Genomic DNA, 27540 nt, shown 5'->3' with positions numbered 1-27540 from the left:
CAAAACCAAGCACATCTTTCAATCCTCCTTTATACACCATAAAAGCAGACAAGACTAATTCTAGTCACCTTTTGAACAACTGGCCAGTCGGGATATAAACATCAACATCTTTTACAGAGCAAAACCTGTTGCAATTTGCTCATAGAGCGCACAATTCAAAAATTAACTTCCTCGCTTGCCCAGCAGCAAAACCCTATCAAGAGTGAATTATTATAAATAAATACCCCCTTCTGTCCCTTCTAAACAACCTCCTTAGATATTAGGGCTTGTCTCTAAGTGTTGGTATTTAAGCACAGCATGAGGTCCATTGCAATCTATTGGGGATTACCAAGCCTTTTATACTCAACCTGGAGTTGTTTCATTATTGAGTCTGACCTAAGGCTGAAGGCGACCTCCAATTAGACAGAGGAGGAGTCTGCCCCCGATTTCCTGCTCCTTTATAAACCCTTCTTGTGCAACCGCTCCTTCGAGAATTCTGAAATGGTAAGCTTGTTGCAGGAGAAATCTTTTTATTAGAACTCGTGTGTGTGCCTATCTGATTAACAGCTGTTGCTGGTAGTTGGAATCCAACCCACAGCATGGATCAGGTCTTGTATCCATGGCAGCAGGGTATTTATTACAGTTCCTACCACTCTCCACCCAGGATTGGCGGACTTTAGCCCTTAATTAAATAGAAAAGTAGGAGAACACAGGGACTGACTCTCTGACCACCAGATATAAAACAAAGGGGGGCAGATTCCTTAGCAAATGGTGAGTGACAAACGTTTTTGATCTATTTGAAACGGGCCTTATTGTGCTACATTCAGAAATTGAACATTTTTTTCCCTCCCCTCCTTCCTTTTTCCGCTACAGGCAAAATTTCTGTCCCAGGATCAAATTAATGGTATGTACAGTTGCTTTTTAATTAGCAGGATCAGTTTAACAAGTTTACCGCTAACGGCGTTTCTCATTAAAGGGTCTCATTCGGGGGAGTTTACTTCGTTGTTTAACATTCTCGTAATTCTTGAGGTGAACTGTCTCTGCTAGCTAATGTTTCTTAAAAGAGAGCATTAGATGCAGTCAGCCGGAGACGTCCTCTCTGCAGTCGGCTGCTGAGATGGGGTGCGGTTTGGGCTAGCAAAGGAAAGGGAGCAAGAAACTAGAATATCGTACAAAACATTTGTATGTATTGTTCTTAAAACCTAAGAACGCTGGATTTCATGGGGAAAGAAGTTTAACTCCCCGTCCCCAACTCTTTAACATTACATCTCTGGACAAATAAGGGAGAGAGGATATTTAAAGCAATTTGAGATACTGACGCAGTACTGTAAAGCTTTGGCCCTCAAGCAAACCCCTAGAAAGGCAGGGGAAGGCTGGTTTTGTGAGCAAAGCCCAGGATGGAGTCAGGTGAGCCGAGTTCTAATTCCCACTTCTTCCTGCGTGACCCTTGGCAAGTCACTTACCACCACCTCTCTGTGTTTCCCTCTCTCAGAATGGCCACAGCAGCGATCTGCCTTATTAACCGCTTGGAAAGAGCAGCGGGATTCTTGAATGGGAGGCAAAATAGAACCATTGGTTTGATATTAACCCAGAGGGGAAGCCGGCCCAGGGAATGGAGGGTGCTGGTTTGGAGAGGTGGGCAGACAGCTAAGACAGGGGGCGAATGGCATGCAACAAGCAGCTGCCGCTGGCCCTGCACAATGCTGGCAAGCGAGGGGGATCGGAAGGGGACCCATAAGGGTGGGAGAAAGTCAGGTTATGCAGGAGCTGCAGCGCCAGCTCTGAGAAGTGCTGGAAATCTTTCATCTCTGAGCAAGTCCCCCTGCGCCACTTAATTCTTCATCCCGACACACCCAGAAAGCCCTGGGGGCGGGGCGGGGCACGCCAAACCTTGACCTTTGAGCCGAGTCAGTTGATCCAGAGCTGTTTACCGGAAGCGTCTTGTGAAAGGAGAATCAGCTACAACTAGGACAGGCTTCCTTACACCCCGGGTACAGTCCCCTGCCCTTTGGAGCGTGGCTCTTAGCTGGAGCTGGAAGGAACATGTCTCAGGGAAGGTACCGCCGCGCCATTGTCTGCTCAGCCCCTCACAAAACTCTGCCCTTTAACTCCAGGAAAGAGCTCATGACAATACAACCCCCAGCACCAGCAGTCGCGGGATAGAAAGAGGTTGTGTTCCACATAGCTCCTTGGGCCCCCAAGGCACTGTACAAATTAATAAATCTAATGCTGGTGTGTGTCAGGACCGAGTAGCATGGCAAACAGGACAGCCCACAAGCTCCCATTGCCCAGGGTCTGCTGCTAAGGTTATTTTTATTAAAACATCTTGAGTTCAGAATGCAATTCACAAAACACAGCAGAACGAACGTGCACACGCGACAGCAGGTCGGTCAGAGGTGTCCTCTAGGGCCGGCGGCAGCCACTAGTTCTGTCTGCAGACTGGCCTAGGTCAGTAGAGCGCCGGTTCTTATCGCTTAGTCTCAGGGCAAGGCCTCCAAATGCTTGTGAGTGCAGGAAGAAGCACTAAAGAGGACGCGTTTCCACCGGGTCCCCATTGTGTGACACACCTTGCGTTTCTCAGAACAATGGCCCAGCACCAAGCGCATTGGGGTGAAATCCCAGCCCCATGAAGTCAAGGGCAGGTTAGCCATTCGCTCGAAGATGATTTCACCTCTAGAGACCAGGCGGGGTCTGGGCTCACCTTTGGCCTGGGATTGGGTGGGCTAACCCCCTCACGTGGGATTGGCTAGACCATTGCTGGGGCCTGACTAGCATAGCCCAAGTGTAAAACCTACCTCCGCTCTTCCTTCTCCTGGGGAAAAACGGCATCCGCGCCAATGTTCGAATTCAGAAGGCACATTGGAAAGAGCAGCATGGCCCATCGGCCACAGCAAAGCGCACACACAGCGAGCAAGTTTCACAGTCCCCACGAGGCACGAGAGTCCTCATCTCATCCAAAGGAGGGGGGTTGAACATGGCGCATATCCTCCCCGTCCCCACAGGACGGCCCGGCCACATGGGCGCGAGCTCTGATCCTGGTGAGAGACTCGAACTAAGGACACTCCAGCCCAGAGGCTAGAGTGCTACCAATCGAGCCCCACAGACACTAGTTATTGCTGCTGTGAAATTCAGCAGGGGAGATTTTTGACAGGGAGTCTCACACACGCACCCCGTCAGCCCATATTTAAAAGCCCGGTTGCACATACTAAAACTATTCCCCCAAAGCAGCACTTGGGTCCAGGGGGCCCACCCCCCTCAGGTTGCTCTCTCTGACCACAGCTTCAGCAGAGACGGCTCCCTTCACTTGACCCTAAACAAACCATTCAGTGGGTGCCGAGGAGGTCTATACGCGGTAGGCAAAGGCAATGGGTCCAGTGGTTGGGCAGAGGTCTGGGATTTGAAAGCTGGCTTCTATCCCCAATCTCTGCAATGGACTTGCTGAGGAACAGCTGTTAAGGGAGCCGGATCTCTGTGTGTTTCCATTCCCCTCCGCCTCCCACACCCCAGTGAAGGGGGACAATAGACTCCATTGTGAAGTGCGAGAAGTGTTCTAGCCACACCTCATGCATTGTACACACTGCACCATGACTGAGCCGTTCACTGCTGGTCATTTCCAGCACTTCTTAGCGTCCCCCGCAACGCTGCTTTTGTGGAATTAACTCTTAATGGTGGGTGCAACAGACCCACTGGTACCAAGACAGTTAATTTACTTTTGCTCAGTCTTTGCACTTGGCTCAAAATCTGTCCTGCTGCACTCTATAGCCCCAATTCACATGATCCTAATTAACAGCAGAGAGTAACTGGCCTGCAAAAACCCACATACGGGCTCACCTAATTGCACAACAGAAAGCACCGCGATCGGGCTGCTGGAAAACAATAAGGAAGCTCGCTTATTGCTAAAGCACTGGCCTGCTCCATCAGCCCAACTAGTAAAAATCCAGACTTACTTTATTAGATAAAGGAGTCGACCTTTAGGAATTCAGGATCCATCTTCACCGACAAATTGACTGTTCTTTAGCCTAATCTGCGGAGACAGGTCCATACTGTGTCAGTCATCTCAATGAAATCTGCTACTAGCCAGATCCTCACAGAGCTGTGGCAAGGTTTTAACCATCTTCTCAAACCATCCATCTGTTTCCTACGATTCCGTGGCTGTGAAGTTTCCACCTTTACTCCAGCCTCTGCCACGGAATCTAAACTCTTATTTCTAGCCCTTAAAGCTGTCAGGGTAACCTTCGAATGCAAGCCGACGCAGTGAATGTCTGCCAGTCTCCATACAGGAGAACTGCTCCCATTCATCTCAGGGCAGCGTTAATCTTGAATTCCGTTTCCATCATGAGAAGATTGGGAAGAGGGCGGGGAAAAGGTTAGCGAGACTAGCGCATATATTTGTTTTGCCATAGCCCTGGGTCATGGGCCAGAATCTCATTATGGTAGATGCTCTATGAACAAAAAACACGGAGGTTACCAGAGAGCTCACCCCCACCCCACAGAATTGTATTTTGGCTTGGGAGTAGGTCGCAGCGTCACGACTGATTTCTTTCAGTACAGTTTAAAATGACGACATCACAGCCCTGTGTGTCTAGTTCCCTATTTTCACTTTGTTCATTTCCTTAGGCTTGTCATCCAGCCATGGGTCCTTTGGGAATCCGAGGGAAAAGGAGTCAGGGAAGTGAGCCGTTTGTCTCTGTAGGTTTCTCTTAGTTGTTCAGAGAATGTCGGTCAATTGTTTCAACACCACAGTCCTCTTTTCATTAGTATTCCACCCAGTAGATCTAGACAGTTAAGTGTTTAAAAAGCTATTTCCCAAGCAGAGATCCTTTGCCGCTCTGATGAATGTTCAGGCGCTCAAGAACTCCATAGCTCATTAGTCTGAATATATTAAAGGAGGCTTGAGTTGCTAGGGCTCATGGAATTCACTGTTCTGTACTCCTACTCCAAACGGGTTTGTTCCCAGCGCCATCTAGAGACTCCCTAACATCTCAGCACTGGTTACAGGATCATAGAATCATAGGACTGGAAGGGACCTCAAGAGGTCATCTAGTCCAATCCGCTGCACTCATGGCAGGACTACGTATTATAGACCATCCCTGACAGGTGTTTATTTAACCTGCTCTTAAAAATCTCCAATGGTGGAGATTCCACAACCTCCCTAGGCAATTTATTCCAGTGCTTAACCATCCTGACAGTTAGGAAGTTTTTCCTAATGTCCAACCTAAACCTCTTTTGCTGCAATTTAAGCCCATTGCTTCTTGTTCTTAACCTCTAAGGATAGGACAATTCTTTTCCCTCCTCCTTGTAACAATCTTTTATGTACTTGAAAACAGTTATGTCCCCTCTCAGTCTTCTCTTTTCCAGACTAAACAAACCCAATTTTTTCAATCTTCCCTCATAGGTCATGTTTTCTAGACCTTTAATCATCTTGTTGCTCTCCTCTGGACTTTCTTCAATTTGTCCACATCCTTCCTGAAATGTGGCGCCCAGAACTGGACAATACTCCAGTTGAGGCCTAATCAGCATGGAGTAGAGCGGAAGAATTACTTCTCATGTCTTGCTTACAAGTACTTTGCATTTGTCCTTATTGAGTTTCATCCTATTTACTTCAGACCATTTCTCCAGTTTGTGCAGATCATTTTGAATTTTAATCCTATCCTCCAAAGCACTTGTAACCCCTCCCAGCTTGGTATTGTACATAAACTTTATAAGTATACTCTCTATGCCATTATCTAAATCATTGATGAAGATATTGAACAGAACCGGACCCAGAACCGATCCCTGCAGGACCCCACTCGTTATGCCCTTCCAGCATGACTGAGAACCACTGACTGGTCTGTAATTCCCCAGGGTATCCTTATTTCCCTTTTTATAGATGGGCACTATATTTACCCTTTTCCAGTCTTCTGGAATCTCTCCCGTCTTCCATGACTTCTCAAAGATAATCGCTAATGGCTCAGATATCTTCTCAGTCTGCTCCTTGAGTATTCTAGGATGCATTTCATCAGGCCCTGGTGACTTGAAGACATCTAATTTGTCCAAGTAATTTTTAACTTGTTCTTTTCCTATTTTAGCCTCTGATCCTACCTCATTTTCACTGGCATTCACTATGTTAGATGTCCAATCACCACCAACCTTCTTGGTGAAAACCGAAACAAAGAAGTCATTGCGCACCTCTGCCATTTCCACATTTTCTGTTATTATTTTTCCCCCTCATTGAGTAACGGGCCTACCCTGTCCTTGGTCTTCCTCTTGCTTCTAATGTATTGTAGAATGTTTTCTTGTTACCCTTTGTGTCTCTAGCTAGTTTCATTTCGTTTTGTGCCTCAGCCTTTCTAATTTTGTCCCTACATACTTGTGTTACCATGCTGTAAGATGGTCCCTGTTGCAAGAGAGAAGCAGCTCCATGGGTGACTTGGCACATTGGTAATTTAGGACAGTCACTTCCCTACACAGCCAACCTTGGGATGGATTGGCACCGCCTACTCTGCTCAAGAATCAACTCACATCATACCCCGGCACTTCTATCATCTCCATTCCCTGGCTGACGTGCTGCTCTGTCCTCCATCTGTTCTCTCCTCCGCCATCTTATTTTCTTGCATTCTCTCCTATTCTTTATTCCTTCTGCTCTATTCCTTTTTTGCCCCCTCCCCCATAGCGATCCTCTTCCCATTCCCCGGAAGGCAACAATGCTGCATAGGGGCACATGGCACCCTTGGGGCCACTCCACAAGCTACTCTCTCCTCTGAGTCAAGTGCCCTGGGAGCAGAGCGGAGAAGATTGGCCAACAGGCTGATATCTGACGCTCTGTATGACGAGCTGGAGAACTGGTCTGAAGACAACAAGATGAAATTTGGTGATGCCAAGTACAAAGTATTTCAAAGGAAAAATCAAATGCACAACTACACAATGGGGGGAACTAGCTAGGTAGTAATACTACTGACCTAGGGGTTACAGTGGATCACAAATTGAATATGAGTCAACACTGTGATGCAGTTTCGAAAAAGGCTAATAGCAGTCTGGGGTGTATTAACAGGAGCGTCACATGGAAGACACGGGAGATAACTGTCCCGTTCTACTAGCACTGGTGAGGCCTCGGCTAGAGTACTGTGCGTCCTGGGTGCCACACTGTAGGAAAGTTGTGGACAAACGGGAGAGTCCCAAGGAGAGCAACAAAAATGATACAAGGTTTAGAAAACCTGACCTATGAGGAAAGGTTAAAAAACTGGGTCATGTTTAGTCTTGAGAAAAGAAGACTGAGGGGGGACCTGAGAACAGTCTTCCAATATGGTAAGGGCTGTTATAAAAAGAGAACAGTGATCAATTGTTCTCCCATGTCTACTGAAGGTGGGGCAAGAAGTAACAGACTTAGTCCGCAGCAAGGGAGATTTAGGTTCGATATTAGGCAAATCTTTCTAACTCTCAGGGTACTTAAGCTCTGGACTTGGCTTCCCATGGAAGTTGTGGGATCCTCCTCACTGGAGGTTGGACAAATTCCTGTCAGGGATGGTCTAGGGTTACTTGGTCCTGGCTCAGCGCAGGAGACTGGACTTGATGACTTCTCGAGGTCCCTTCCAGCCCCACATTTCTACTAGAAGGAAAAGGCCATCCACCACTTTGACCACACGTTCAGGAGCTGTATTTAAGGACAAGCCCCAATTGCTCCTTTTCTCTATTCTTCTCCCCTTTGGAGAGGTCTAGTATGTATGTGTACACACGCACACACACACGCGCCCCAGCACAGAGTTCAGGTTGTCATTTGATGCTTTAGCTACAAGAGTTGATGAAATGCTGAAAGAGCTTAAAACTTGGACCAAGTCAATCGGTCATTTTGCAGGTTTAAATAGTCTAGCTGCTTTTTCCTCCTGACTAGTAGACTGCAGGGAAATTTCACTTTCAAACGAAGACAATATTGGATGGTAACACACATCAGTTTTTGTTTTTAAACTAGAATTCAAGGAATGCTTTTCTCTATACGATAAGAAACAAAAAGGCAAGATAAATGCCAGCGACCTGATCACAGTGATGCGGTGCCTGGGAACCAGCCCAACTCTGGGAGAGGTAGAGAGACATCTTCAAGTGCATAAAATTGGTAAGTAAACTAGATCCGGACCACAAGGATTATTAAAAGAAGACAGATGACATGTAGAGCTCTCAATCTGACAATAATCAAGTGGAAAGTAGGTCTAAAATGTTCAACAAGGAGGACCCCACGCAAACTAGCAGAAGAGGAAGAAGTTGGATGGGATGGTATTTGTTAAGATTCAACTTTTCTGATGTTGAGACACTATAGTAATAAAAATGAGCAAGGCAGGAATCTAGGTAGATTTGGGTCTAAGATGAGACAGCCCAGACACTACAGGATAACCAGAAATTAGTCATAAGAGAGGTCAGATATGCCGGATGATGGATAGGAAGGGCACATTTAGAAGACTTCACAGACAAGTCCAGCACAGGTATCAAAATGGTGCCATAAGGACATCAAGAGGAGTGGGGAAAGGAGACACACACTTAAGAAAATGGTGCGGTCACAGTTGTGTTGAGCTGCAGCCCTCCTGAGATCAGAGTCTCCTATCAAACCAGGCTAGGAAGGGAACAAAAAAGGTCATTTTCAGCTCCAGATGTCTCTAAAAAACACAGAATGGGGGTCAAAGAAGAGTCATGAACTGAGGTGGTCTGCACCAAACCATTGTGGGATAGGGGCTTTGAGTGTCTGACAAGGCTACAGAATTGTTATAGCTAAAGGCTGGGCTCCTCCAACGACCGGGGGAAGCATCCATACACGGATGAGCTGAAATTTGGTTCAGACCCTAGTCCTGGGACAAAGGTTACTCCCCAGAAGTGCCCTACGAGATGGCAGTTGGCAGTGTACTCAGGCGGAGTATTGTACTCAGCATTGCCACCAGTTTTAATTATTCTTTCAATTCATACCGTGCACAAGGGGGGCGCCCGCCCCGAACTCTGGGCGCCCTTAACACTCGTTTTAAACACCCAACAGCAAGTGTGAAAAATCGGGACAAGGGGTGGGGGGGTAATAGGCGCATATATTAGAAAAAGAATGTGTCCCTATAAAAATCAGGACATCTGGTCACCCTACCCAACAGACCCGTGCAGAACCAGACTCTCAATTAACCCTACACAGCCCTGATCCTTATCACCACATGGTGGGACCCAAAGGCGTTTCCATTAGCTAGGACGCTGAGAAGTCTCCTAGCTCGGTAGAATGCAAGGAAGCCCTGGCTAACAGCCTGAAGGTAGGCATCTCACTTCACTGACTTGGCAAAGGCCTAGCACAGCGTGAGGATCTCACAAGGGAAGCAAGGCAATCCCTATTTAGTAAGATGAGGCTTGCCAAGGGGTGAGAGCGCATCAGTCTGGGGAACAGCCCTGCAAGGCAGGGCCTCAGTGAGAGACAAACTGCCTGGATCTGGTGCATACAAACAAGGAGAGACAGCTAATCTAGCTCAGGGAAGTAGGCCAAGCTCTCAGAGGAAAGGGGAAGAGTGAAGGCCGGAGGAGGCTGGGCTGATGGGGCACAGATATGCCAGTAGCTAAACAAGAACGTGTTGTTTTGGGTCATGTTTCCAGACAGAAAGGCAGAACTGGATTTTTCCACTTTCCTGACCATAATGTACAGGCAAATGCAGCAGGAAGACCCTGAGAAGGAAATCCTGACAGCCCTGGCAATGACGGACAAGCAGAAGAAGGGTTTCATCACCGCTTCCGAGCTGAGAACCAAACTCACCAGGCTGGGAGAAAAGCTCTCGGAGGATGAAGGTACAGCGTCAAATGGCAGCATAAGTTCAACACCTTTCTAACACCCTTCCTCTCCCTCCACCCAACTCCCACTGGAGTCAGATATGAGATCACAAACACCTGTGGGTGGGTACCATGTCACCTGCCTCCACCAGTGATCTTCAACCTAGAAGGGCTGGGGCACACAGCTCATGGTAGAGCAAAGTCACGCGGTCACGATCCAATCACAGCGCAGTGTGCTGACATTGCGTCATGAGGCTTGCATTATGACATTGTGTTGTCACAACTCTAGGTCATCACACTAATGCCACACATTGTTGCAACATTAGGGTATCACTGAGTTGCTCTTTGGAGCTTCACACAGTATTCTTTTGCTTCTCTTCTTACTGCCTTCTGATCCAGCTAGTCATCTGTACCTTTCCTACGTGAGGCAGAAGAGGAGAGCCAACCCAAATCACAAGGGCCACATATCGCTTCATAGCCCCAAGCTAAGGCTTTGATCTAAATCATAAACAAGCCGCTGCCTTATTCTCCATAAATATTTTATTCATCTCAAGTTAAAGTTGGCTGGAGGCAAGGAAGAAGTAGAGAAGAGTTACCTGGCAGCAGATAGTCAGAACAGATCCACACTCTTGAGATACACCTGCAGAAAAGATAAACCCTTTAATTAGGCACATTAATGCTCTTTGAGAAAAAGGAAGGATATTTTATGCCATCGTCTGGGCTTTAAATTAACACTAGTGCAAATCGGAAGTAATTCTAGGTGAGTTATTCTCCATTCACACCAGCGTAACTGCGGGCCCAAATGGGCAGAGGTTGGCACTTTGTAGCAGTAATCAGAAGGTGTGGGTTCAGAGTCACGCTGAAGAAAGAAGAGATCATTTATCATTCTTTTCCTTCAGAGGTGCCCATCGTCTCCTGAAAGTAACGACTATTCTTTGTAAGAAACTGTCCTTGTCCCCACAGGGGTCTGGGGAAAGCTTCATCCAGAGATCCTCCAAGCCGCACCCAAGGGTGTCTGGATGCTCTCAGGGAATTCTGTTTGCTCTGAGGAAGGGTCAGACCAGCTTAGAAAGAGGCAAAGAGAGGGCTCATTTTGACTTATTGCTCTCAAGGCTGGAAGGCTGCTCGAGGGTACTCCTATTGGGTGCTGGGAAGCAGGCGGGCGTAAGCCCCAGAATGTTAAAGGCCCTCTTCCCTACTAGCTGAGACTGGGTTACCTCAGGTCAATGAAGAACACCTGATTCCAACTAAGGCCTGCCTGAGGCCTTTAAAACCCCTCCTCTGGTGAGAGAAAAGGGGGAAGAGAAAAGACAAGCTTTCTGCCAGGTTAGTGGCAGTAGGAAAATAACCTTCTCCAGGGTGGGAGGCTGGGCTCCCTCCTATAGGGGAAGTTGCCAAACCTGAGGCCTGCTGGGGGAAGGACTGACACCCCAGGGCAACCAACAGGGCGACACCCTGCACCAGGGCGGAGGCAGCGAAAGGTACGCTTTGTTTATGAGACAGTTTCGTTTTTGTTTGGTGGAGGATCAACCCTTAGGCCAACCTTCAGGCCTACCCTTAAAGCTCAAGCAAGGGAGTACAGAAGGGGGAAGGCAAACCCTGCCGTGAGTGGGGCTGATTATCCCAGGCCTGCCATCGCCAGAGGGGGAAGCACTAAATCTGGCCAGACGAAGGAGGTGCCTTGCCACAATCCTTAGTCAAAAATCTGCCTCCGGCAATTACAAGAGCTCTCAGGGGGCATCAAAAATGATCTGAAGAATTTTGCCTCAGCCTTTTACAATCCTCTGAAAAGCTTTTTCTGCTTCAAATGTCATATGCATTGTCTGTGGATAGAAGCTTTTGGGGGAGGGAGGTCTAAGTTTGAGAGAAATCAGACAAGCCGAAATTTGCCAAATGCCATCACCACCAGATAGTTCAAATGTTCATGATACTTTATCACTCAAAAATGGATCCGCTGCACACTTCACATCTGGCTGCTGTTCTCTCAAAACTCCAGCGCATTTTGCCATATTCCCGGAAAGAGGCTCTCTAGCTTTGAAGTTATTCAATCCCTCTCTGTAGTGGTCCCTCACTCTCCAGTGGGGAGGGAGGCCACTCTGCCTCGTTGTCGGGGCAGTAGTCTTCGGGCTCCGGCCGCACCGGCGGGGCCGAGGCCTACACAGTCTGTGGTTCTGGGCCCGTCTAGCAGAGGCAAGCACACCACAATAGTCTGGGGCTCCTGTCCCTGCCCATGGGCGGGACAGTGCCCGACGTCGTCTCTAGCGATACCAATTAACCGTCTGGGCCCCGGCCCTCAGGGCGGGGCCAGGCTGATAGCAGGCTGTGGCCTAAGCCTCCGGCAGGCAGCAAACACAATTAATAGCTCTAGCCCTTTGGGACGGGGCGGGGCAGAGAGCTTGGGGGTCAGGCAGCCAGCAAACGCACATCGCCTCAGGGTTCAGGTAAGGATGAGCGCCCACACAGTCTAGGGGGCTCCAAAAAGGGTTGAGCACCCAGCAGGCAGTCTAGGGTGCTGGCAGGGGTGTTGACGGAGCACAGGCCTCCTGGCCTAAGGTGGGGAGTTGGCCACCCCGGGGTTGAGGTGCCAGGGGGACGCAGGCCCACCCTACTCCACCGCGTCCCCACCCAGGGCCCTAACACTAGCAGAGGGGTCTGGCATGGGTCGGCAGGGATCCAGCTGCAACACGCCAACCCAGACGCAGACAGCCTTGTAGCCAGCCAGTCGGCGGCTGCCCCTGAACAAAAATAGTGAAAAAAATTCTGGAGGCATTAGCCAGAATTAAAAACATCCTAGGTAGTACTGAGGTTATCTATAGTGAGGGCACTTCACATTCATTTGAGTAGAGAGACAGTTTGCCAGCTAAATTACAATGCACTATAAATTTTAATGACGCAAGCAGCGGAATAAGAAATCCACTCAAGACCTTGTCTTGACACAATGAACTCCAGCTTGTTAAGCTGCAATAAATATTTCATGCTGCAACAGGCTCCATTTCAAAAGCATCCGCTATGTTCAGTAACTACTGGCATGTGGCTTCATTTGTGGGGTTGCTTAAAGTGGGCTTTTAAAGCCTTCGTCTCTCCAGTAAAATATTGTTTTCCATTTTCCAGACAGGAACGAACAAAAGTTACCCTGGTGCAGTATTTAAAATGCTGCGCTGCTTAGACTGGGGTGGGTTTGAAGTTTATCTCTTTTTAAAGGTGTATAGTTACCATGAGGATAGTCTCTTGTTGGAAAGTAGAAGTATTAGATCTCTTGGTCACACAAAGAACACTTACTTACCTTACAGTAACTATGGTTCTGCAAGATGTGTTGTCCAGATGGATTCCACTCTTGCAGTGCTAGGAGATAAGAAGGAACAGAGGGACAGTTGGACCCACTCTGCTCCTGGGTTGGAGGGTGCAGGTGTGGCCCCAGCACACACTGCTGGACTGAAGAATCTGATCCTAGGCACATGCACACCAACAGTATGTCTGCCCAGCAACTAGACACCCGCGGCTGGCCCATGCTAGGGCTGTTTCACTGCCGGATCCCAGGTTCTAGGACCCTGTGGGGTGGGAGGGTCCCAGAGCTCAGGCTCCAGTCTGAGCCTGGACGTCTACACTGCAGTGAAACAGCCCCAAAGCCAGAGGGTTTTTCTTTGCTGTGTAGACGTCCCCCACAAGTGGAATCCAGGTGGACAATCCCTCCATAATAATAATAATAATAATATATGGAGATATACCTATTCCATAGAGCTGGAAGGGACCTTGAAAGGTCATTGAGTCCAGCCCCCTGACTTCACTAGCAGGACCAAGTATTGATTTTGCCCCAGATCCTTAAGTGGCCCCCTCAAGGATTGAACTCACAAACAACTGAGCTATCCCTCCCCCATCATCACATGGCACAGCTCCTCTCCTGCCTTCTTCCCCCAGAAACGACATGGACTCCAGTGGTGGTGCCTTCTCCATACCCTGGTTGTTATTTCCACAACAATCCCTGTGCAGCAGTCTATTTATAGCACCAACAGTACTTTCCGGCCCTCTCCCCAGGACCTGAGGGGAACAGAGGTCTCCCTGCCTCGAGGCCTCTATGTAACTGGGCTCACCTCCCTCTCCTTGGCACTTCCTTCCATCAGCATTGTCCCTTTCCCCTTAGACATTGGCTTGGCAATTTATCCCTAGCACCCAGTTCATTATTGCATTGCTAGAGCTATATTATAACCAGAATGCTAAAGCCATAACGAAATTCCTCTTGGTTTCAAACACTGAGGGCCTGTCCATAGGACAAAACAGCACTGGCATTTCTAAGGTGTGAATTTAAACCAATTTTGTTAAACCAGTGCAATCCTCGGCATGGACACTTATTTTGGTTTAAGTCTGGTTTAGTTTAAGTCAATAGGGAATAAGTTTAATTTAAACCCAAATAAGCCACTCATGCTGAAATGGTGAATCTTGCCCACATGCTCAGGGTTTAGCTGACTGCCATATTTGGGGTCGGGAAGGAATTTTCCTCCAGGGCAGATTGGCAGAAGCCCTGGGTTTTTTTTGCCTTCCTCTGCAGCGTGGGGTACAGGTCACTTGCTGGAAGATTCTCTGCACCTTGAAGTCTTTAAACCATGATTTGAGGACTTCAATGGCTCAGACACAGGTTCGATACAGGAATGGGTGGGTGAGTTCTGTGGTCTGCATTGTGTAGGAGGTCACACTAGATGATCATAATGGTCCCTTCTGACCTTAAAGTCTATGATTCTATATGAGTGTGTCCACACAGGGATTGCATCAATTTAAAATTGGTTGAAGTTAAACTGGTGGAAGTTTCCTATGTAGGTAAGGCCTGCGGGTCAGATCCTGACTTGGGGCAAGTCGGCTGAACCCATGGGCTTTAATAGAACTACAATTTAGGTCAGCTGAGGAATGACCCTCTGTGCTTGTGTTTCCCAGTTAGCGTCCACCTGTCTATTCCAAACTCTGAACTCAGTATAGATCAGCCACTAATACTTGAAGTAACTAATTCAAATTTTGAATTAACAACAAAAGCCAGATTTTTAACAGTCATATTTAAATAAAGGAAATTGAAGGAAGATGACAATACCTAAAATTAAAATAAGTTGAACTGAGATTGTTACATTTTGTTATTTACAGTGGATGACCTTCTAAGAGAAGCTAAAATTGCACCAAATGGGATGGTGAAATATGAAGAATTCATCCACACCCTCACCCTTCCTGGTGCAGACTACTGAATTTCAGAATGACAAGACTGCCTCGGGTAGGGAAACAGGCAAGCTTTTCCAGCTGACGTTTTCCTGGGTCACTTTTGGGCTCACTGGAATGAGCACTGCTTGCCTTGAAGGATCAATATTTTGCTTTCTTAGAGTGAAATATTTGTTTGAACAGGTTTTTCCCGTTGCAAGGCCTGGCCACACCTTCCTTGTCAGTTGGAATGGCGTGGTCATGTCAAACACTGGCTGTATTATTTTAAATGAATTGAATTCCATGTTACATTGCATAAAGCTTAGCGTGCTTACAAACCCACTCATTAGTCATTAGCATTTTTAAAACACGTTCTACTTTAAAGGGGACAGTTTTTGCAGAGCAAAATCAGCTACCTACCTTAATGTCACAGGGAGATGGTTCTTCTTGAGAGTAAAAGAACGAACGAACAGCTATTTGGTCTGACCGTGAGCCAGTGGTATCCAACTATTCCCTGTGTATAAGGTATCCTAGGGTGCTTGACTATGCTACCCATAAACTTTGACAAGTTTGGAATGACCATGCATATCGCTCACACCAGTGCCTGGATACACACAACCCACTGATCAATCTTGCTGTTATGGAGAAGCCAAGCCAACACGCCAGTGGGAAGGGGAGCTCAGAACCCTGTTGACTATCTGGATGAGGACAGTGGTCAGGCAGATTGCTGTGATTCTGTTTGGAAGAACTCACATCTACAGTAGTTACCGGGCTTACAGTGAACTGCGAGAAACATGAGCCCTCCTATTACTCTTCAAGCATGATAAGGGGTTCCCTATGCAGCATAACTTTTCTCATCCAGATTCTTGGGGAGTGGAGGACAAAGAGAAGCAAGATCTCCATACTACCATGCTTATGACCTTTTATTAATCAGGAAGCTACTTCAACATGCAACGCCGTAGGAAATCTCCATGAAGTTGGTCCAATAAACAATATGTCACCCATGTTGTCTCTCCGTGAAGTTAGATACCCACAGCGACTCCCGAGGCAGGAGAGTATGGGCTTTGCATAAGAAATCTCAATCCTATGCAGAAAAGAGAGCCACAGTCCTTGGCTGAGACGCTGTGGGATAGCTGCCCAGAACATACTCCTAAAAACACTTCAGCAGTGTGGACACAACAATACAGTTGTGATGGCAGAAACGTGCAGCCTGGTCAGGGTTGTAAACTAGGGTGATCAAACTTTCAGTGGAGTGGGCTGAATTTCAGCCTTAAGTATGGTCCCTTGACCCGGGTATAAATTTAGGACTACATAAATGCCTTGGTGCCCAGCAGATCTGCTGTCAATGGGAGGTTGGCACAGACTATGGTCTTTATCTAGTAACTCAACTTGTAATTGTTATCTCTTCAGTACATTAGCAAGATAATATACTCCCTGCTAGGATCACTGCTATTTCTGTCCATTGGTGCTCTTACTCCCCACTCCTCCTTTCTTCCCTGCAGCAACTCTGCAATTCCCATCCTCCTCTCATTCCCTTTGTCAGATGATTAGCAATGAAGTAGTTAATGTAGCCATCCGCGTTAGGCTTTAGAGTTAATTCCCTAATGTATCTAAGATGGGATGGGGGAGAGGTCATTGTTTCAGACTGCCTGCAGACTCAGGAAAACTCAGTATATTGATTTATACTGTTTACATTTGAGAAGTTCTTTCTTCAGCTATTAAAGCCAGAAACTTTCATTTTTAAAAAGATTCCGCAGAACATGAATATTCCATGCAGGCCATCTAAACACATCAAATGGGCTGGATCCATGTTTGACTTGGTTGGAACATTTCAGTTCATGAAAAATTAAAGAGCGCCCACAATGTTTAGGTCTTCTACATACAACTTTTACCCCGGGTTTTGTTAATCAGTCACAGAAACCTTGTTTGTGAATCCCCACCTGCCGTGCGAACCACATTTGTATCAATGTGTTCTAGTAGCGCTCTCATAAAGATTCCCCTTAACACAGAATGTCCAGAGGACATGGACAATAGCATCAGGGGCCATGCACACTGGGTTATATTACTGCAGAGCTGGGATGAAGGAGGATTACCAATTACGTGAACATCATTATTGGGTCCTGCTCATGTTGCAAAACAGTATGTTGAAGTGGTTATTGGGTGACAACTATGTGAGAGTCGAGGCCTCAAGCAGGGGCAAGACACAGAGCCAACCAACCATGGTTACTAATCATGACCACAAGGTGACAACTGATGCCAAGCAAGCACATCCTTAAGTCTGCACATAGCCCCATTAAAGGTAGTAGGGATCCACTCACACAGCCAGCTGTGGATTCAGGACTCTAGTTTTGGTCATATTTCATGTGTGGCCACAGTGTTTAGAGCCAACCCTGTCAGTAACTGACCACAAAAACTTGGTTAAAATTTTACTGTGGACAGGCCTGTTGGGTCTTTCAAACAGTAAGTTGGGCCCCAACTCTCTTGGAGGTAGGCATTTTCCCCCTATTTTAGATATGGAAAACTGAGACACAAAAGGGTTAAGTGACTTGCCCAAAGTCTTGCAAGAGATGGGAGTGGATCCAAAGATCTGTCATTCACCCCACTGCCATTCCTTGTCCATTTCCTGCTTTCACTTACTCATGAAGACTTGAGTTGCAGATTTTGCCATTCCCAGGCCATAATCAGCCATCATGAAGTAACCATGATGAACTCAAATCCTTGCCTACAAAATACTTGAGAGGTGGTTTTATTTTTTTAAGTCTTTTAAACGGCAAAGGGCTGTGTGTTGAGGGGACACTATCCCTTGCCAGGCATAAATCTGATCTACCTACCCTGTCACATATCTGTCTACAATGTCCACTCAATTTATCATCTTTGAGCTTTCCACCATCCAACAAAAATACTCCATGGACTTCTAAAAATTAGACAAAAATCTTACCAGCAGCTTAACATTTAAGCACTCCTCCAATAACGAAGAGGGAGGTCCTGAAGATAGAGGGCAGAGAACTCCAGTAAGGAAATAGTTCTTGCCTTTAAATGTCCAAATTATGCCTTTTCTCCCCTACCATTAAGTTCTACAAATATCTTGACGTTACAAGTGAGGACAGTCTACTTATTACGTTCACTGGTCCCTTTTGAGGAGTGTGCCTGTAGCTTGTTCCGAGCAGTGAAATAGGTTTTCTCATTTGTATTAGCTGCCAACTACCAATGGCCCAAGATAGCCATTTGACAATCTCTCTCATTGTTCAGCGCATTTGACTACTGGAAACAAATGCTTTCGGACAGAATTGATATAATAGGCGTTGATGAAGCATGGACATTGCTCAGATCAAACACTTTGTATTAATCTAGAATGTGTTGTAACAGCCTGTTTCTACCAGCCAGGTATAAACACTTCCCAAGTGAAATCTAGACAAGAATGGGGACAGTGCATTTTATACATTTTCACACAAACATGGTGCCACTGATAGAACAGGAGGAGACTGGTGTGCTGAATGCTCTCCTTAAATTCAGATACAAAATGACACATCCCATGCTACGAAACATCATTTATCAATGAAGCATGCCTGTGCAAATTACATTCCTGTGAGTTTCCCACTCCACAGGGAGCATCCAGCATTACTTAATTTAGAGAAGACAAGATAACTGATTTTTTTTTATTACATCTAAAGATTTCTACATAAACAGGTAACATTCAATAGGTAAACAATTTTTTCCAATGCATGTAATAAATATTTTCACTTGGTACTTTTATACAAACTGACATTGGTCTACTATACATTTTTAAAAGCCATTTTACTGGTTTGGCATGCCGTATGGAAACTAAGAAATTTTAAGGCAATGAATCACAGATTTAAATTCATGGAATTAATGGTAACTTGTTAATATTCTGCTTATATACATTTCCCCTTTGTTAATTAAAACAATTAACAGCAGCACTTTCTGGGACCACCAGCTATTCTCCCTTGTTAGAAATCTAAGCTCTGTTTAAAAAGAAAAATGAACACTTACATTGATAAAACAAAATCCTTTCTGAATACAGGTTAAAATGTGCTTTAAAACCCTGAAATGACAATGCAATGAAGGATTCTCTAGGATATGCTCTCCCCACAGTTCTTAGCTTTAAATTAGAAGGTAGCTCCAAGCCAGTTCAATAAAAATCTACAAGCCACCCCACCCCTGAGAGGCTTTCTGAATCCTTGCCGTGAAGGGGAACGAACAGGCATAGAATTGCTACAATGCCTATATTAATGAAAGCACTACGAAGTATTTTAAACGCTCAGTCTGTTAGATTTTAGCATAGTTCCGATTTTGTTTTGCGTTGTTTTGTTTTTTAAAAGAATGCATTCAATAATGCCCACAAGTGATTGAAAACCACTTCAGCCCTGCTATTGAAATAACAGCTATTTACTCAGATCTGTGTGTACAGACACACACACACATGCAGTAATGTACATAACAGACAGACACGCACTCTAGTGGAAGAATTTGAGGACAAAGGAAAAAATTGGTACCCCACAGCCTAAGGGTTACACAGATTCAGTAATCTACAGTCAGGTTAGCAGTACTGCAAACCAGCCAAAAGCAGGAGTTACTTTACTGCATCGTTAATAAATATGCAACGAGTGATTTTTTTTTTTTTAACTAAATAGTAAGGAATTCCTGGAGAATTCAGACAGACTTCTGCTAAATAATGTTAACTGTAGGCAGATACAAAGTTCCAGCAAGTTATCAATCTTACAAAAGCTCAGAGAATGAAACAAATAGCCACAAAACATACAGAATAAATACCACATAGGAGAATCAAAGGTTTGCTGACCTATGTGGAACAATGGGATTAAAACATGAAACTGAACTGAAAAGCCTTTTGCTCTTATTTAGCTGGTTTGGGGGATCACCAGCTGACCGTGGCTTTTTGAAGGTAAGCTAAGGATGAAAGATTCCCAACTCTTTTACAATATATTCGCCACTTTCAGTTCTCCAGGGTTGCTGAGGTTTAATTAAATTTTTAATTTTGTTTTTAAAAGCAGATTTTCAGCTCACCTTTAACACAGCAGAATCGTTATGAACACTGCCACCACTCAGATGTAAAATAGCCATGAACTCCCCAGAATTTCATTCCTTAATTTTCATTTTCTTACCAGTTTTAGAAGGCGGGGCCACATTTGCTCTCAGTTACACTGGTGCGAGTCTGGAGGAATCGTCACTTCCGATTTATACTAGGTATTACAGTGAAGCATCTGCTCTCTAATTACCAATTTAATAACCCAATGGATTTGCTAGACTAAAATTTATAAACTAGTTAAATTCCTAATGAAGGTTTAAATACCTCAATCTCAGACTGAATTTAAAAATGAAATATTTCCTGTTTTCTCCTTTTATTTACTTTTTAAACTGACATTTAATAAATTATAAAACGGGTGTATGGTGAAAGATATAGCTATATCAGCCAGATATGTATGGAATACACATGCATGGGAAAAACTATTTAACTCACTTTTGACTCACACACTGATCTATAAATACATATATACACACACATTTACATATAAACACAAACATTTTGTTTTCAAAATTCAAGTCAACTATTCAGTGGCGGAGGGATGCTGTAAAAACTCTAAAAACAATTTTGATGCCACATATTCATGTGAACCTGTCAATTTACCATTCAACTGATCTTATAGCAATGCCTAATTCTACTTGGATTAAAGTTTTTTTTTTTTTTTTAATCAATGCAAAATTTAAAGAGACAACTTTATAAGTGAAAGGTGGCCCTTGTCAATGCTCAAACTAGCCGATATCAACTGTTTGGGACATAAAAATTTGGACAGGAATCTGCTAATTGTGGTATTTCTTCCTAGCCTTCCTGATAAGCTTGTTACCTGCACTTTCAACTAGCTAAAAAAATATTTTTCACACCAGAGGACATATTCACTCTCTCTGGTGAGGACTTTGGGACACAATAGAATCACCTCCCTCTCCCACCCACCCCCAACTCTTATTTTAAAGAATCTTCTGAAAAACTGCTTTCTATCTATTTACACGTTTCTCTATTTAGTAAGAAAGGATCAGTCCAAATGATCCATCAGTTCTAAAAAAGACTTTCCTATGTCATGCATGACTTTAAAAAAAAAAAAAAAAAAAAAAAAAAGTAACAGGAATTGCAGAGCAGATATGGCTCTCAACATAAGCATACTTAAAATAACTCTCAGGGAATCACTCAAAATAACTAGGAGGCCAAAAAGAGAAAAATCCAATTTGTGACCACTAATAGATTTCTACAGACAGACGTTCTGGCCCAGTTACGTGAGTGGGCTATGGTTTGGGTGGTGTTTTTGTTTGGTTTGTTTTTTAAGCTTAATGTCTAACATTCAATATTAACTAAATTTTGATGCATGAGAAGTCAGAAGATGATGGATCACTACCACTGACAGCAGCACAAATCATGCAATAGTGCATTTAAACCCTATTTCCTTCTCTTTGTTTGACAGGTTTGTTTTTTAGCAGAAATTTAATCTATTGTGGCCAAAAGTAGGTATTCACTGACAGAGCCATTTGGCCCCAATTCAGTAAGCTACTTAAGCACACTGCTAACTTTAAAGCAAATGAGTAGTTCCACACCTTAAAGTACCATGTTGATTGGGACCGTAATTATTTCAAGGATTAATACTGGAGGTTAGAAATAAAAATCTAAAGTGAAGGTGTGTCAGAGCTTTTATATGGGGCTAGATTCTATAAAACTGTCCTGTCTCAAAACAATACTTCAGCTTGAGATTGTATCGAGTCTAACCCATAAGAGTAACTGACACACTAATGAGCCTGCAACACGTTTGATGAAAGAGCTGGTACTCCACATGCCAACTGAATATACGGCCATATAGAATCAGAAATGACATTTAAAACACACTCCCATACCCTGCACTACAGAGGGAATGCGGTGGAACAGTACAAGTAGGGTATATATCACTTTAAGCATAATAAATCTGTGCTGAAAAGGAGTTAAGAGGAATTCAGTTCTGCCATCAATTGTAAATGATGTTTCCAAAAGAAAAAACTTCCTGCAACGTAAAACTTCAGAAATTCCTTTTCTTTTTCATTAACATTACTGTGAAGAAAATAATGCCATTTGTGTCCAAACTAAAATAAGTAACTCACAGGACAAATGCATAAGTGTAAAATCTTCAGCGTCCAGAAAAATGAACTGAAGTTTCTTTCTTTCTTTTTTTTCTTCCTTTTTGTACTTTTTTTCTTTTTGTTTTGTTTTGTTTTACCAGTCAGGCCATCTTAGGTTTATATACAAAAGTAAAACTGAAAATATAGTTTTGTTCTCTGTACATGTCTTAAGTTTTTTTTTTTTTTTCCCTAAAAAAGGAAAAAACACCTTGTCTACGTTTCTAAATAGAGTAAGATAAAACCAAGCACAAAGATCTCTTTTTCTGACAAGTTCATTTAGTCCAAGAATTAGTCCAATGAAATAATGTCAGGTATGCCAAAGATAGATGCTGTGTCTGTCCCGCTTCGATTTGCAACTGGATGGCCATGATTCTCTCGCAAGCTGTTGGAGGACACAAGACTGCTGTTACTGCCACTATTGCTACCGTTAGTGGCTGGGAGAGTACTGCTGCCTCCTGCATTCAACTGATCAAGGAACATCTGGGATGAAGCGTATGGGAAAAAACGAGGGTGCAAGAGTTCTGAATCATCTGACGCAGAAACTGCCGCCGCTGCAGCGGCGAGAAGGGAAGTGTTGTAATGCTGTGGGAAAAAGACAACATTGTAAAGTTACACTTCTGATTCCACAGGTTTTCTTCACAGAGGCACAAAGGAAGTAGAAAGTATCTGTGTATTCTAAGCTTCCTGAATTCTAGAAACTGACAACCATTTGTCTACTCTGTGTTGTCCAAGTGTTACTTTGTAAGACAATTTGTACAAGCAAGTGGACTGAAGACCTTGGTTTCTAAAGCCAGAAGAAAATTGGAAACAAAATGAGGGCTGTTTGCTCTTACTGGATAGTAAGCAATCTCTCACAATTCCAAACTAGAATGAGGTACTATTGGGATGGTGAGAAGCAGTGTAATTTCCCTTTCTTACCCCTCCCCCACAAAAAAAAACCCATCTATTGGAAAGAAACTACTCATATTTCAATGGAATCCTTTGGCCAAAATTAAGAGACACAACCACCCACTACCATTAAAGTCAGATACTTATTTGTACAGTAGGAAGACCTCTCGTACTGCACTCAAGAAACAGATATAGGAATAGTGTGCTTAAAATCAGTAGGTGGCTATCACGGTTCCCAGCAGTACCGTTCTTTTTTTTTTTTTTTTTTTAAATGTACAGGCAAGCCCCGAAAGAAGTGAGCTTTCAGCTTGAAAATGACATTAACGAGAAATACTAGTTGCCAATGATCCTTTTTAAATAATTTAAAGGTAATTTGCATTTTGCTCTTTCTGCCAGTGGTTTCCATTTTGCATTTCTCCTCACAATGAAAGCAGACTGCTCAGGTTCACTTCCTGCTACACATATACTAATGCAATGATGCAATATTTGCCATGCAAACTACAGGGCAATGATTATTTCAGAAGAATTTCCATTCCTGTTTATTTTATTATTCCAGAAACATTTCTCTTAGCATTCAAGTTTTGTAAAGCCTTCTTTATAAAAATCTACACACTGGCTAAATTTCTGACTCTCTGGAATCCCTTTAGAAGGGATTTACTTAAAATTAACTTATGCTGCATTGCTCATTTTTCTACCACTTACCTGATTGTCTCCTGATAGGAAAGGGAAGAAATCTAATCCTGTGGAAAATGAAAATAAAAAGGTTTTCAGTTTCTCAAGAGAACCTTGCCCTCTTCCTTTCCCCTCCTCCCCCCAAAATCAAATAATTTAACCAAAGTGCGATGTGGATGATCATGAAATTTGACTCTTAATTATATCTTGACAGTGAAGTACAGTTCGTAGGAGAGATTCAGTGCTTTTATTCCTTCAAATAAGAGTTAACCTGAGTTATGCATACAATTATCTTCTATGATCCCCCAAATAATATTGTATATGATTGGACCACTAATCAATTGTATGTTTACACTCCTTCACAACAGCGTGAACTTTTTATGTGCAATTCAAAGCAGTGAGAAGCCAAACCTTGTAAATCATAAGGCATAGGTGTCATGTGGAATGGATGCCTGTAGTCCTGAATAAGTGATGTATTCATGTAACTTGTGTCAACAGCAGGAAGGCTTGGAGTTCTTGAAACGGGAGATGCTTGATGGGGTAGGTTTAAAATGCTGCAAAGGAAAGAATGTTTTTCACACTTTGTAAACATGTTTGGTTTAAATGTTAGAACAGTTTGAAGACTGCAGATTTCTGCTTGCAGAAAAAAAACAAAACCCAAAATACCAACACATGCATCATACAGACCTTTAAAAACCAAAGTTAGTCTTGAAGACATAATTTAAAATGTGGCATGCATTACAGTAAAAGCACATGTCACTCAGGCAAAAAACATATCCCTGACACCAGAGGGGACAGCCCCCGCCAAATTTCAAAGTCTTGTTCCAAAGTGTAACGGTCTAGAACTTCAACAAATAACAGTTGTAAGAAGTTTTTTACAACCGGGGTGGGGGATGGGGGGAGGAGGGGAGAAAACCCACATTTTTCTCTAATCTTGCTCTCAGAAATGGCTGAATCATTTGCACAGACACATAAAACAACAGTCTGAGGCAGACATCTGCATGGAAAATTTCAGCCCCCATGGTTACATTTTGTCAAAGTTATAAAGATATGAAAACAGGTCTTATAATGGAAAGTGTTAAGCAACTTTAACTTTAGTCAGAGGTAGCACTGCCTATCTTAATAAAAGTATGAATAGCCATCACAAGTCAGGACAAAAAGACTGAGGATTTAAGAGTTGACTATATATATAGTTAAAAGTCCACATAAATATCCCTACAAATATTTCTATATGCCACACGAGGCATTTCCTATGGAGCAACAGCCAAGGAGATCTTGACAAGACTCACATGATCACTGAGTGGCTTTTATTACTGGGATAATAATCGGTACAATGGCACAATCCCTTTGTATAGACCCAATGTTTTCATCCATTCATGTTTCGCCAGTGCTGCTCTATTAACAGCATCGCTCTTTATTTATATCTGGTTAGTCTGCTATTCTATATAGCTACTTTGTTGGTGGTAGTCTGGCAAAAACAGACAACACACCCACACCACACTATGTAAGTTTCTCATACCACTGCTGTTCTCAGTTGTGAACTTTGTTTCCACAATTCTCTACTAGCACAGATTAATTTCCAAGCCTCAAAATATTTGTTTCTTAAACTACACACTAGCTCAAGGCCTTTTTCAATGTTTTCCTTTTTTACCACAGGTCAGTTAAAAAAATGCTTCATCATTGTACTATGTTTTGTAGTAAAACCCATAAAGTTCAGCCTGTGAAGTTGCAGCAAGACAAATATTCACTTCTGCTAGCATACCACCATGTTTGTAACTCCCAGTCTTTCTGTGAGTTATGAGCTACTGAGATCAAACCAGAGTTTGTGATATCAAGTTCTGTTGTAATAAACTCAGGACATACTTTGAATAGTGAACTTCCCAGGTGCAATTAAATTTCACTTGAAATTTGTTTTCACCATTGCTTGTCGTGAACATATTTTCATCTTAACTAAAAATAGTGTCCACTTTATTCTTACCCCTTATTATTTAGTGGTGATGCAGGAGAAATGGAAGGACAGCTCCTCTTGGCAGACGGTTCTTCCTCCTCTTCATCTGAGGAGCTGTCTATGGTTAGATCAATCACTTCTACTTTCTTATTTTTATTTGATTGATGGTGAGAAGACACCTGATGATCCAAAGAACTACTTATACATCCTACAAAGATTTAAGAAATAAGGTAGTTATTCAAGTCATAATTTATATTGTATATGCATTACAAGGAAGACAAGCATCACTTGGTTAAATTAAAATTATACACGCTTGCCATAAATAAAGCTTAGAAGCCAAAACAAAAGTGAAAAGAAAACGATTTTAAAAAAGCATTAACAAAGCTTCAGAAATACAGACAGGCCCACGTGGATGTTCCTGTTACTCAAACAACTTACTTCAGATTAATCAATAAAAAGCTACCGCTACACAGAGAGAACTTCCATGTTCCGTTGCTCATAGAATCATAGTACTCTTTTAGAAACAAACCCACATTTTAATATTTTAAACAACGTGGGTTAACAATAAGGGATTTAGTTTGTACCTTCAAAAATTTAAGACTTACCATCAACTCCATTATAAGACGCAGTTACTTCTTGAACTTCCTTTTTTGATCTCATGGGAGCCCATGACCCATCCTCCTTAAACTGAATTTCATCGCAGTCTGTGCAGTACTTCAAGATTTCCATAAACAACCTGTGAAACAAAAACCTTAATATCCATCTTCAAAAAATAAAACGGAACTGGAGAAGCACTTTAAATTAGATTAAATTAAAGTAAATTAGAAAGGATTAGTCCTATTTGAGAATTTTGGGCATTTCTCTCTCCTTAGTATAAGTTCTCAACAAGGAAACTGATATTACTTAAAATAGTAACCTGCACATTCACTTAACGATACAGTAGAATCTCGATTGTCCAAACCTCAATATGTTGAACTCCTTGTTGGCCAAAACAGGTTCGTGCCCCGCTATGCATATTATGACAAAAATTCCCCTATTTATCCAGATTTAGTCAATGACTTCCATGACATTTAGACAATCAAGGGTATAATGTATTTTCTAGGAATCCAAACGTTTAGGTAACTCAAATGGACTCTAGCACATTGCATCAAGAAATGATGCACAAATTGATAAGTAAGCACATTTATTTCAAAGCAAAACAGTGAGGAACAATCACTGCTCATAACTGCACACCTCAATTTGTCTGGGTAACCATCAGTTGTTGCTTGTTTCCCTGAAGATCCCTTCCACTATGGATGCAGTAATGTTAACAAATAAATTAAACACAAAGCTTCCTTAAACTGGCTGTGAATATAGCTGGCCTAAAAGCTGTCTGAGGAGCAGCCACTTCTGAAGCAGGCTCTCAGAAATTATTTCATGTGTAAAGTGGACAGGGCCACTGCGTAAAATACAAAATCCCTCAAAAGAAGTGGCCAGACAATACTACTTTAAGGAATGAATTTTCTATTGACTGTACAATTAGCTCTTATTTCTGTAAAATAATATTCTATGTTGATCCCTACTGCTGAGGGAGAAAATCTAGAGGAAGGATTAGGAGAGAGGATAGTTACAATAGCATAATCACCTTGATATATCTTCTTTACCAACAGAGCTATGGATATTAGCTGTTTGGTGACTCAAGTGTAGCAATCCATAGAGATTTACCATTGGGAAATACGTTTCAACTTGGGAAAGAGTGATCCTTCCCAGTAAAATTAAGCTTTTTCTCCTGAACAGAACCACATGATAATTTCTCCATTCCCCCCAGGACACACACACTGCTTTTGGAGAAGCAAATTCCTGCCCGGGTGGACTGCGATCTGCAGAACGAACGCTGAGCACTGAATCCAAATGTTGCATGTGTGCATAGAACCTGGTGCTTGCTCTCAGTGGGGTTTTTAGGTTTTGGGTTTTTT

General features: G+C 43.4%; 2 protein-coding genes across 3 annotated transcripts in view; one reads left to right on the top strand and one right to left on the bottom strand.

The window, feature by feature from the left end:
• The first annotated feature begins 488 nt into the window (after nucleotides 1-488).
• CALML4 (calmodulin like 4) lies at nucleotides 489-15984 on the top strand. 2 transcript variants are annotated; one of them, XM_034784940.1, is made up of 5 exons: nucleotides 512-750; nucleotides 853-883; nucleotides 7925-8065; nucleotides 9562-9750; nucleotides 14857-15975. In XM_034784940.1, the coding sequence occupies exons 1-5, from the start codon at nucleotides 748-750 to the stop codon at nucleotides 14952-14954; spliced, it is 462 nt and encodes a 153-aa protein (XP_034640831.1). In that variant the 5' UTR covers nucleotides 512-747; the 3' UTR covers nucleotides 14955-15975. The 2 variants fall into 2 exon arrangements, with proteins under 2 accessions (XP_034640832.1, XP_034640831.1); XM_034784941.1 differs by lacking the exon at nucleotides 7925-8065 and having other exon boundaries at nucleotides 489-750; nucleotides 14857-15984.
• Nucleotides 15985-18546: 2562 nt separating this feature from the next.
• PIAS1 (protein inhibitor of activated STAT 1) overlaps nucleotides 18547-27540 on the bottom strand; it is an 89867-nt gene continuing 80873 nt past the window's right edge. Inside the window, exons 10-14 of the mRNA XM_034783247.1 lie at nucleotides 26191-26321; nucleotides 25616-25793; nucleotides 24049-24191; nucleotides 23668-23705; nucleotides 18547-22659 (exon numbers count right to left, since the gene is read on the bottom strand). Of these exons, the coding sequence (XP_034639138.1) occupies nucleotides 22366-22659; nucleotides 23668-23705; nucleotides 24049-24191; nucleotides 25616-25793; nucleotides 26191-26321 (784 nt within the window). The 3' untranslated portion in view covers nucleotides 18547-22365. The remainder of the gene's footprint in view (nucleotides 22660-23667; nucleotides 23706-24048; nucleotides 24192-25615; nucleotides 25794-26190; nucleotides 26322-27540) is intronic.

The sequence above is a fragment of the Trachemys scripta genome, chromosome 10 (assembly GCF_013100865.1).
Source record: "Trachemys scripta elegans isolate TJP31775 chromosome 10, CAS_Tse_1.0, whole genome shotgun sequence".
NCBI classification, from domain to species: Eukaryota; Metazoa; Chordata; order Testudines; family Emydidae; genus Trachemys; species Trachemys scripta.
This window is presented reverse-complemented; position numbering and strand designations above follow the sequence as displayed.

Excerpts from the sequence above, each read along its gene's own strand:
- CALML4 (XM_034784940.1), top strand. Across the intron at positions 8,066-9,561 it reads TCTTCAAGTGCATAAAATTG|ACAGAAAGGCAGAACTGGAT; the intron begins GTAAGTAAACTA and ends TCATGTTTCCAG. Across the intron at positions 9,751-14,856 it reads AAAGCTCTCGGAGGATGAAG|TGGATGACCTTCTAAGAGAA; the intron begins GTACAGCGTCAA and ends TGTTATTTACAG.